This window comes from Macrobrachium rosenbergii, chromosome 47 (assembly GCF_040412425.1).
Source record: "Macrobrachium rosenbergii isolate ZJJX-2024 chromosome 47, ASM4041242v1, whole genome shotgun sequence".
Classification (NCBI taxonomy): domain Eukaryota; kingdom Metazoa; phylum Arthropoda; class Malacostraca; order Decapoda; family Palaemonidae; genus Macrobrachium; species Macrobrachium rosenbergii.
This window is the reverse complement of record NC_089787.1, coordinates 19,031,026-19,043,525: the sequence shown is the minus strand read 5'-3', so window position 1 is coordinate 19,043,525 and position 12,500 is coordinate 19,031,026. Positions and strand designations below refer to the sequence as shown.

Genomic DNA, 12,500 nt, shown 5'->3' with positions numbered 1-12,500 from the left:
AATGCATGGAAGAGAGAGAGAGAGAGAGAGAGAGAGAGAGAGAGAGACTCCAATGACCGATGGGAAAGGAAGGCGAGCATTGCCGTGTGTGGATAGCCATGAGTTGATAGGAGCGAATAGGCGAAGGGATTGAGTGAGAACATGTTTTTGCGTGGTGTGAGGTGTTGGTGGAGGAGGAGGAGGAGGAGGAGGAGGAGGAGGAGGAGGGGTGGTGGTGGTGGTGGTGGTGTTGGTGAAGGTGGGTGTGTGGTGCTGGAGGGAGGAGGGGGGGGAGAGGAAGGGAGGGAGGGAGGGATGGGGCAAGGCGGCGCGTTGTGCCCTGCGTGGTCGAGAGCTGTTGGGGCCGGGAATGGAAGCTTGGTGGTGGCCAGGGCTTCCAGTTTCCAGTAAGTGTGTGTGCTCCCTCCGACACGGCCACGTGGAAAGTACGCTCGGACCCCAAAGCCACTCTGGGAGGAAAAAAAGGCCTCACATAGCCACCACACGCCACACTCCCACTGCCACTCCTCATTCCAGCAGTCCGTAGTCGCCTCCGGAAGGTTATTTCCAGACGGCCGTCTCTCTCTCTCTTGGGCCGTTCCAGCAGCAGCAGCAGCAGCAGCAGCAGCGACGGCTGGAATTAGCCGAAGAAGAAGAAGAAGAACATCCTGCACATATGGAACTGTTACGGACATCCCTAGTGTTTTCGCCCGTGCTCTGCCCTGCCTCCTAAAGCTGGCGAGAGGAGCCTCGTCTGGAGAGACTCTGGATACGCAATCGAACGAGTGATATATATTTTTTCCCCCTTCGAAAATTGTTCCCCCGTTTTATTGTGACTGCTGATTCCCTCAAATCCCCCTTCAGCAATGTGGCTGTGTTCGTATTCGCGCTCGCCCCTGGCGACGACGGCGGCGGCGACGACGACGTGATGTTGGTTGTAACCCCAAAATAAGAGCAAAGGGAGAGCTAGGGAGAATTTGTCTTGTGTGATCGGTGAGCGTGAAGGAATTATTTCCCACTCGGAGCGGAGACGGGAAGTGCGTGAAGTGAAATCGCCCGATGGAGATTGTGAAATGTGTTCTGGACGCAAGTGCCTTTCCTATGCCCCGCCCGAGGACCAGTTATGCCCTTCCTCCGTACCCCTGCGGTCCAGGCGCCCCTCGTAGATGCCCAAGAGGCGCTGCACCGCCCTACTCACGGCCTCGAAACTGGTGATCTCAGAGGGCGACCTTGCAGAGAACGATGAATCTCTGCCTCACAAGTGAGTTCTCCCTCTCCCACTTTTTCCTTTTTTTTTAGAGAAGTGGGGGGCGTGGGGCGTTTACCCCACTGCCCGATTCTTGCCCGGACTCGCAGGAGTCGTCCCTAAGTAATCAATTGAACTGTCTCTCAGAGCATTGAAACACTTGAAGGTAGGGGAGAACGGAGGAAGAAGAGAGAGTCCCGAAGCTTGGCAGTTTAGGGGGGGACGTTAACAACCAGTGAGACTTGTAGCCCGAGTATTACTGATCTGGAATGGAGTATTACTGATCTGGAATGAGATTATTACTGAGCTGGGATGAGATTATTACTGATCTGGGATGGAGTATTACTGATCTGGAATGAGATTATTGATTTGGAATGGGATAAGTGATCTGGAAAGAGATACTGATCTGGAATGGGATTACTGGCCTGGAATGGGATTAATGATCTGGAATTAGATTATTGATTTGGAATGGGATAAGTGATCTGGAAAGAGATACTGATCTGGAATGGGATTACTGGCCTGGAATGGGATTAATGATCTGGAATGAGATTATTGATTTGGAATGGGATTAGTGATCTGGAATGAGATTATTGATTTGGAATGGGATAAGTGATCTGGAAAGAGATACTGATCTGGAATGGGATTACTGGTCTGGAATGGGATTAATGATCTGGAATGAGATTATTGATTTGGAATGGGATTAGTGATCTGGAAAGAGATAATGATTCGGAGAGGGATTACTGAGCTGGAAAGAAATTACTGATCTGGAATAGGCTGACTAATTTGGAAAAGGATTAGTGATGTGGAGATTACTGTCTGGACAGAAATATTTATCTGGAATGGGATTAATGATCTGGAATGGGATTATTTATCTAGAATGGGATTATTGATCTGGAAAGAGATACTGGTCTGGAAAGGTATGACTAATCCGGAAAGAAATTACTGATCTGGAAAGGGATTACTGATCTGGAATGGGATTAATGATCCGGAATGAGATTATTGATATAGAATGGGATTAGTGATCCGGAATGAAATTACTAATCTGGAATAGGATAACTGATTTGGAATGAGCTTCCTGATCTGGAATACGATTACAGATTTGTAATAGGATTAGTGATCTCTAGATTACTGACCTGGAAAGGGATTCCTAATTTGCGATTGAGTTAATGATTTGGATTGGGATTACTGTTCTAAAATGCGATTGATAGCTTGGCAAGGAATAACCGATTTGAAGTGAAATTGCTGATTTGAAAAATGATTTGAAAAATGAAGTGTTGTACATTTTTTTTCTTAAACTTCAAATCAATAATTACCGGTATACTGAATTTTAGAATTTTGGGAAGTGGTAGATACCTATATATTTAGATTAGAAGTATTTTTATGACTGTTACTGGCCCTGGTCTGATGGCAGTATTAACCCTGAATTTTATTTTTTTTATTTTTATTTTATTGTCATGTTTCAAATTTCCTTTGGTAGACATTGCTTCTTGTTTTAATTTCCAAATTTCCTGGCTCAGTAATCGCCTCTGTTGAATGTTCAAAGTGCCTGGTAACTGAGTTCATAAATAACGTGGTTTTTTAAACTTCTGATCGCAGATATTTCTGCTCAGTGTCTTTGTAGAATTGTCTGATACCAAAAACTGCCGCTTAATCAGTTTTCAAAGTCCCCATTTGCAATTACAGTAATTGCTTCGTATTACGTTACTGTAATTGCCGATGACAATCGTTATGCCTTGATTAAATGTGGAACATTTCTGATGACAGTAATTTGTTGCTAATTGAGATTTTAAACTTTCTGATGGCGGTAATTGTCCTGCTGAGTGATTGTTTTTGAAATGTCAGATGGCGTTGATTGCCCAGTGAAATATTTAAAATTCACGTCAGTATTTCCTCTTCAGGATAAAGGCTTTTCAAATATCTCGCAGCGCAAATGCTCCATTTTTGGGATAGTTTTTTTATTTGAAAGTCACTGATAGGAGCAGTTTTTTCCTTCAGGGATTATTGTCATTTGAAATTTTATATTTGTAGTTGGTTTATCTTTCGTGTGGGTTTTATAAAATGCAAATACTACCTCAGAAGTGGACTTAATGATCGAAATTATTATTCCTTATTATTATTCAGTAGATGAAACCTATTCCTATGGAACAAGCCCACCACAGGGGCCATTGACTTGAAATTAGGGCTTCCAAAGAATATGGCGTCCATCAGGAAGAAGTAAGAGGAAGTAAAGTGAAATGCAGAGAGAAGATATCCCACTTATCAAAAAAGTAAATTAATTACTTAAAAAATAGATGAATAGATAAAAAGTAAAAGAGAGTTTTACTGTAGGCTTCGTAGTGTGTGTGTTGTGTGTGTGTGTGTGTGTGTGTGTGAGTATTGCAACAAGCGAAGCAAATCCACGTTTTACAAATGAGAAAATTTTTATTGCCTACGACTGAGTGTTTAATTGTCTCTGAGCGTCAAATGCAAAATCAAATCTAAAAGCGTGACGTCATGGGCAGCACAGATTGCACGCGATTTGTGACGCTAGTTTGCAGTATTTACTGAGACACGCTCTCTCTCTCTCTCTCTCTCTCTCTCTTCTTCTTCTTCTTCTTCTTCTTCTTCTTCTTCTTCTTCTTCTTCTTCTCCCTTTGTTGCCTCATCATCATTATTCATTTATTAGTTATTCATTTGTTCGTGAATGTAAATATATATATATATATATATATATATATATATATATATATATATATATATATATATATATATATATATATATATATATATATATATATATATATATATATATATATATATATATAATATACAACACAACACAAGTATAACTTCTATCGTAATAACAAGCGTATAACCTTACAACGTAGCACCCAGCGAATGCACGTAATAAACACAAAATTTAACAAAATATTCCGTTTCCATATCGGACGCAATTTACCCGGTCTATAGTATCCAGTGTCGGATACATTCGTTGACAAAGGGATACATAGCGATGCAGTAGAGGATATCAGCTTTATGTATCAAAATAACCTCTTTTTTTTTGTTTTTTTGTGAATATGTTTCTCCAGGAAATTATTCGAATTTTCGTGATGAGGTTAAAAGCAATATTTTTCAATCAGTACTAAAATTTCATAATAGATATAATTTTTATATAGTAAGATATAATTAAAAATCTTTAAAAATTCTATTTTTGGTTGTTTATTTAATTTGTCAGTGATTTATCTAAATTCCGTTTCTTTGGAGTGTACAGTTTTCATTGAAATATTCAATTTAGAATAATGAAAAAAAGAGCAAATAACCATTATTGCATCTAAATACTATTTTAAATGTAATGATCACTTTGAAATAAAAAACAAAAAAATGTTATTGTGCTTTACAAATTACTATGATTTTCCTTTACTACACTTTCCCTTTAATGCATTTTCTGAATGAATTTTTTCTTTTTTTTTCTATCAGTGGAATTGTAACGGCACATCTCCGTCTGCGCGTTTAATGTTGTCGCATTCTTGAATTCTTCTTCTTCTTCTTAATGATTTGATGTTGTATTTGACACTAGATGGTAGATATGACACGTATAAATGCCTATGGGGTCTATTGCTTGATTGCCACATTGTCTAGTTGTTTATTTAATTGTTTGTTTGTTTAGTTTCGTTATTCGACTTCTGGCTGTGACTGATGTTGATGTTTCGTTTTCCCATTTGACATATCTATCGACTTTAGCATCGGGTCAAAAATAACCCCGGCGCAATTAGCAGCTCTCTATAAATATAGGGATTGTTACATGCAGCCTCTTTATGAAACTTGTGCTCTCTCTCTCTCTCTCTCTCTCTCTCTCTCTCTCTCTCTCTCTCGTGGAAGTCTGTCTATATGCCCCTCTCTCTGCATGTCTCTGTCTCTCTCTCTCTCTCTTTGTCTCTCTCTCATGGAAGGCTGTTTCTCTCTCTCTCTCTCTCTCTCTCTCTCTCTCTCTCATACACATGGAAGGCTGTTTCCCTCCCTCTCTCTCTCTCACATAGAGGTCTGTTTCTCTCCCTCTCTCTCTCTCACATAGAGGTCTGTTTCCCTCCCTCTCTCTCTCTCACATAGAGGTCTGTTTCTCTCTCTCTCTCTCTCTCTCTCTCTCTCTCTCTCTCTCTCTCTCTCTCTCTCTCTCGGAAGTCTATATGTCTGTATTTTTCCCTCTCTCTCTTTCCCTCCCCCTCTCTATAGGAAATCTGTTTCTCTCTCTCTCTCTCTCTCTCTCTCTCTCTCTCTCTCTCTCTCTCTCTCTCTCTCTCCGTCCGTGCCTACCAGCTGTGTGTGTGTGTGTGTGTGTATGTACACTCCGCAATCAATGGAGGGTGGTGGTTGTACCGAAACAGGGGGGAGAGGGGGAGAGTGGTGAGGATTCCGTCTTCCGATAAATGCATATTTAGATACGAGACTGCTTGTGCTTTATCCAATCAAATGTCCCCGCACGGATCATTGAATCAGGGACTTTAGGCGTCGTTGCCAGATATCAGGTCTCTGTGTGTGTGTGTGTGTGAGAGAGAGTGCCCTCTGCTGGATGATGGTCTTGAGAGGAATGAGAAAGAGAGAGATAGAGATGTCTCTCTTTCCCTCTCCTCTTTCTCTCTCTCTCTCTCTCTTTCTCCCAATTAGCCTCAACAGGACGATTCATCGCGCTTGTTTGCCGGTACTGTGTGTAATTGGTAAATTGATTAATTCTGCCTCACGCCCCGATAAATTTTCTTCACCCTGGAAAGGGTTTTCGGCAGCCTCGTGGATCTGGCAACAGTGTTGACACGGCTCTCTCTCTCTCTCTCTCTCTCTCTCTCTCTCTCTCTCTCTCTCTCTCTCTCTCTCTCCAGCAAGACAGAAAACGGCGAGAAGAAAACAGATGCTTGAAGGGGAAACTCAAACATATTTAACGACTTGCTCGCATCCTCGGGAAAGTAGCCAGACGACTTCCTCGCATGATCCTCGGGAAAGTAGACAGACGACTTGCTCGCATCCTCGGGAAAGTAGACAGACGACTTCCTCGCATGATCCTCGGGAAAGTAGACAGACGACTTGCTCGCATCCTCGGAAAGTAGCCAGACGACTTCCTCGCATGATCCTCGGGAAAGTAGACAGACGACTTGCTCGCATCCTCGGGAAAGTAGACAGACGACTTGCTCGCATCCTCGGAAAGTAGACAGACGACTTGCTCGCATCCTCGGGAAAGTAGACAGACGACTTCCTCGCATGATCCTCGGGAAAGTAGACAGACGACTTCCTCGCATGATCCTCGGAAAGTAGACAGACGACTTGCTCGCATCCTCTCGGGAAAGAAGACAGACGACTTGCTCGCATCCTCCTTGGGAAAGTAGACAGACGACTTGCTCGCATCCTCGGGAAAGTAGACAGACGACTTGCTCGCATCCTCGGGAAAGTAGACAGACGACTTGCTCGCATCCTCGGAAAGTAGACAGACGACCTGCTCGCATCCTCGGAAAGTAGACAGACGACTTGCTCGCATCCTCGGGAAAGTAGACAGACGACTTGCTCGCATCCTCGGGAAAGTAGACAGACGACTTGCTCGCATCCTCGGGAAAGTAGACAGACGACCTGCTCGCATCCTCGGGAAAGTAGACAGACGACCTGCTCGCATCCTCGGGAAAGTAGACAGACGACTTGCTCGCATCCTCGGGAAAGTAGACAAACGACTTGCTTGCATCCTCGGGAAAGTAGCGAGACGACGTACTCGCATTATCCTTGGGAAAGTAGCCAGATGACTTGCTCTCACCCTCGGGAAAGTAGCCAGACGACTTGCTCGCATTATCCTACCGGAAAGTAGCCAGATGACTTGCTCGCATCTTCGGGAAAGTAGCCAGATGACTTGCTCTCATCCTCGGGAAAGTAGCCAGATGACTTGCTCTCATCCTCGGGAAAGTAGCCAGATGACTTGCTCTCATCCTCGAGAAAGTAGCCAGATGACTTGCTCTCATCCTCGGGAAAGTAGCCAGACAACTTGCTCGCATCCTCGGGAAAGTAGCCAGACGAATTGCTCGCATTATCCTCGGGAAAGTAGCCAGATGACTTGCTCTCATCCTCGGGAAAGTAGCCGGACGACTTGCTCGCATCCTCGGGAAAGTAGCCGGACGACTTGCTCGCATCCTCGGGAAAGTAGCCGGACGACTTGCTCGCATCCTCGGGAAAGTAGCCGGACGACTTTGCTCGGACGACTTGCTCGCATCCTCAGGAAAGTAGCTTGGACGACTTGCTCGGACGACTTGCTTTCGCATCCTGGGGAAAGTAGCCGGACAACTTGCTCGCATCCTCGGGAAAGTAGCCGGACGACTAGCTCGCATCCTCGGGAAAGTAGCGGACAACGGATGACTTGCGGACGACTTGCTCGCATCCTCAGCCGGACGAGCTCGCATCTCGGAAAGTAGCCGGACGAGCCGGACAACTTGCTCGCATCCTCGGGAAAGTAGCCGGACGACTTGCTCACATCCTCGGGAAAGTAGACAGACGACTTGCTCGCATCCTCGGGAAAGTAGTGAGATGACGTACTCGCATTACCCTTGGGAAAGTAGCAAGATGAATTGCTCGCATTCCTGGGAAAATAGCGAGACGACTTGCTCGCATCCTCGGGAAAGTAGACAGACGACTTGCTGGCATCCTCGGGAAAGTAGACAGACAACTTGCTCGCATCCTGGCAAAGTAGACACACAACTTGCTCGCAAAGTAGACAGACGACTTGCTCGCATCCTCGGGAAAGTAGACAGACGACTTGCTCGCATCCTCGGGAAAGTAGACAGACGACTTGCTCGCATCCTCGGGAAAGTAGACAGACGACTTGCTCGCATCCTCGGGAAAGTAGACAAATGACTTGCTCGCATCCTCGGGAAAGTGGCCAGACGACTTGCTCGCATCCTCGGGAAAGTAGACAGACGACTTGCTCGCATCCTCGGGAAAGTAGCCAGACGACTTGCTCGCATCCTCGGGAAAGTAGACAGACAACTTGCTCGCATCCTCGGGAAAGTAGACAGACGACTTGCTCGCATCCTCGGGAAAGTAGACAGACGACTTGCTCGCATCCTCGGGAAAGTAGACAGACGACTTGCTCGCATTCTCAGGAAAGTAGCCAGACGACTTACTCGCATTTTCGGGGTAGTAGCGAGACGACTTACTCGCATCCTCGGGAAAGCCAGTCGACTTACTCACATTATCCTCGGGAAAGTGGCCAGATGACTTGCTCGCATCCTCCGGGAGACTAGCGAGACGACTTAACGAATTCGGTCAACGAATTTGGTGAACGAGTCGCTTTACATTGTAGTTAACTTTCAAGTTTGCGAGTTAATGATCCGCGTTGCTCATTGTATGTCGTGACCCAATTTCTAAATTCGTTGGCCCAAACTTAATTGATTTCCCGGCAATTTGCCTCTTATTAACCTCATTTTACTTAGGAGAGAGAGAGAGAGAGAGAGAGAGAGAGAGAGAGAGAGAGAGAGAGAGAGAGAGAGATTTTGTACGTGTCCAAAGGAAAAGCTAAATTGTTCTTTATTATTTGAACGCGAGAAATTTCATAGGTTTGTGATAAAACGCATTTATTATTATTATTATTATTATTATTATTATTATTATTATTATTATAATTATTATTATTATTTTGTCAGTGTTTGTGTCTAAAAAATCGAATAAAATATAGACACTGCAAAGAGAGAGAGAGAGAGAGAGAGAGAGAGAGAGAGAGAGAGAGAGACAGAGAAGAATATAAAAGATAAACCTCAAGCCTATAGTATCTTTGATTCTGTTCTACGCTCACCCTCCCCACCCCACCCCTCTTCTTCCCTTCCTTTTCCCCCACCCTAGACCCCATCCTCACCCCTCCCTCACCCCACACCCTACACAAACCCCCAACCTCTCCCTGTCCCCTCCACACAAAAAAAAAGAAGCAGTCCACCTTTATTGTGTTTTCATTTCAATAGTTTGGACCTCAAGCTGAAGGAGACTTTGAATGGGACAGGGAGAGAGAGACTCTATGGCATTTTGTGCTTTCAGAATGAATCTTTCAAAGGCGCCTGGAACCTAACCTTTCTCTTTCGGCTGGTGTTTTCGGCCCTGGTTTGGTTACTCTTTCGGCTTTTTGGGGGGTAATCGGGATGCCTTTTCGTTGCTTATTTTACTGTTTTGTGGTGATAATAATAATAATAATAATAATAATAATAATAATAATAATAATAATAATAATAATAATGATAATAATAATAATAATAAAAACAGTGATATTATTATTATCATTACACTTTGTAATATACTTAATGTGCATATTTATATTCCAATATGATAAAAAATTGCTTAATAATAATAATAATAATAATAATAATAATAATAATAATAATAATAATAATACAATTTGCAGTATAGTTACAATGCATAAAAAATATGCTAAATAGTCATATTCCAATATGATAAGAAATTGCTAATAAAACTGATAATAATAATAAATATACCTTGCAAAGTACCTAAAATTATGTATTTTATGTGTGCAGTCAAGTTCAAACATTTATGATCAATGATAATATTCATACCTGGATAAAACACGCGAGTTTTTCCATAATTTCTTTGTTAGAAATACTAGTTCTTTTCCAAGCAATTCATTTTGAACAATTCTTTAGTTTTTATACAATTCATTTTGACTTAATATATTGTCACAATCACAATACCTTTAGACATTCTCATTCCAGTTTAAAATGTGGTATTATGACTTAGAACAGTATTATTATTATTATTATTATTATTATTATTATTATTATTATTATTATTATTATTATTATTATTATTATTATTATTATTATTATTTCCATAGTGCAACTGCGAGTTTTCCTCCCATTACACCTTTCAAACTTGCCCACTTTCAGTTTCCAGAGCTGAATGACCTCTTAGGTCCCAGTGCTTGGCATTTGGCTTAAACTCTTTATTCCATTCCATTATTATTATTATTATTATTATTATTATTATTATTATTATTATTATTATTATTATTATTATTCACTGTCGTTTTTATAATTATTGCTATCACTGAAATTGCGAAAACCTTCAATTTACAAAGTTTCCACCAAACAGAAAAGGTGATGAAAAACAAAGATAATTGAAAAATAAAGTGATAAATATAGCTAAGAAAAGTCATCCAGTCAGGAAATCTCAGGATAATAGAATGACGTGAAATCTCAAATCACTAATCTCTGATATATTATTTCACATGCTGACAAATTGAATTAACCCTTAGAATTCAACACTATACCAAATAGTATGTTTGCTTGCAAAGGAACTGTCACGAGATAATTTTAGCAAATAGGAAAATTTCTTTTTAAAATTACGCCGATGCGTAATTCCTTTTGTTAATCAGTCTTGTTGCTTCGTGATGAGTTGTGGATAAAACGATATTATTCGTTCAATGCGAAGCTAATGAATGACTTCTAGGGTGAGTGATTGTAAGGCCATGCGCGCGCAAACAAACACACACACACATATATATTATATATAACATACTGTATATATATATAATATATATATACGTTTTTTATATAAATACATACATATATACATACACGCCCCCATTTTTATATGTGCCTATATATTCATTATTCATAGTAAATGATAAATCAAAAAATAATGAAATACTTTATATGTCATCCACTGTGAATGTGATTTGTTTTATTTTATTATTATTATTATTATTATTATTATTATTATTATTATTATTATTATTATTATTATTATTATTAATGTGTGCCTATTTATAAACATATAAAAACGACAGGACAAAAACATGAATAAACGCTCAAGAAATTAAAAATAGAAGGATGTAATGATAGGCAGCTTGGAAAATCAGTCGACACAGGGTATGAGATTTCTCTTGAGAAGAAGGAAGGCTGTCGGATAATTAATGCTAGATAGATAAATAAATGGAATAAGTTGATAAATTTTAGTGAGTGTTCGTGGGGAGAGAGAGAGAGAGAGAGAGAGAGAGAGAGAGAGAGAGCAACTGAGACATACAAATGTCACACCGGAACTTGAAGTGTCTTGAATAGAGAGAGACAGAGAGAGAGAGAGAGAGAGAGAGAGAGAGAGAGAGAGAGAGAGGAGAGAGAGAGATACTAATTAGATCATAGAAATGTCACACTGCAACTTGAAGTGTCTTGAATAGAGAGAGAGAGAGAGAGAGAGAGAGAGAGAGAGAGAGAGAGAGAGATACCAATTGGGACAACATACAAATGTCACACTGCAACTTGGAGTGTCTTGAAGAGAGAGAGAGAGAGAGAGAGAGAGAGAGAGAGAGAGAGAGAGAGAGAGAGAGAGAGAGACCCTACGCTTAGGTACGATCGAAAATGGAAGCCGGATCTTTTGAAAATATCGAGATATGAAAGAACTTCTCTAATGATGCCTCGTCCCTTCAATATCAATGCAGTTAAGCATTCGGTCCGAGAGAGAGAGAGAGAGAGAGAGAGAGAGAGAGAGAGAGAGAGAGAGAAATATCTCTCTCTCTCTCCACATATATATATATATATATATATATATATATATATATATATATATATATATATATAGAGAGAGAGAGAGAGAGAGAGAGAGAGAGAGAGAGAGAGAGAGAGAGAGAGAGAGAGGGAGAATGACTGACTTGATGAAAGAGAAAGTTTTAATGAGAAAGAAATAGCTCTCTGTGTATAGAGAGAGAGAGAGAGAGAGAGAGAGAGAGAGAGAGAGAGAGAGAGAAAGAGAGAGAGAGAGAGAGAGACTAAAAGAGATTTTTCCCATATTTTTTTTACCAGCTCTGTTAGTGGAGCAGATTAAAAGAGATTTGTATATCAAAAGATTCACTGTGCGGGTTTGATGTGTCTTTAAAGATTTGTTGAACGGTATAAATGTTTTAATATGACCTCTTTTTAATTTAGTTTTATTCATTTTATGTTAAGGTTTATTTAAATCTGAACAGATAGCTTGCAAAATTTCTTTGTTATACTTCACAATTGTTTTCTGTATGTGGGAGATTCTTATTTATTCTTGTTTATCTTCAGGCTAACAAATATCTTTGAATCCCAAAATCATTGACCTTAACCTAGTTCTCAGGGTCACAGGTCTATTAAAATTTTATTGAAATCTAAGCAGATACTTTGAGAAAGCCTTTTGCTATACTTCACAATTGTTTTTCATATGAAGAAAATTCGTATTTGTCCTCAGGCTAAAGAAATGTCATTGAATCCCAAAATCATTGACCTTGTCCTAGTTTTTACGGTCACAGGTCTAT

General features: G+C 40.8%; 1 protein-coding gene across 6 annotated transcripts in view; it reads left to right on the top strand.

Annotated features, from left to right (window-relative positions):
- The first annotated feature begins 265 nt into the window (after positions 1-265).
- LOC136830582 (innexin inx2-like) overlaps positions 266-12,500 on the top strand; it is a 316,948-nt gene continuing 304,713 nt past the window's right edge. The window contains exon 1 of one of the 6 annotated variants that reach the window (XM_067090111.1): positions 266-1,240. In XM_067090111.1, the coding sequence (XP_066946212.1) occupies positions 1,146-1,240 (95 nt within the window). In that variant the 5' untranslated portion in view covers positions 266-1,145. The remainder of the gene's footprint in view (positions 1,241-12,500) is intronic. The other 5 variants (XM_067090105.1, XM_067090119.1, XM_067090104.1 and 2 more) reach the window with 5 other exon arrangements.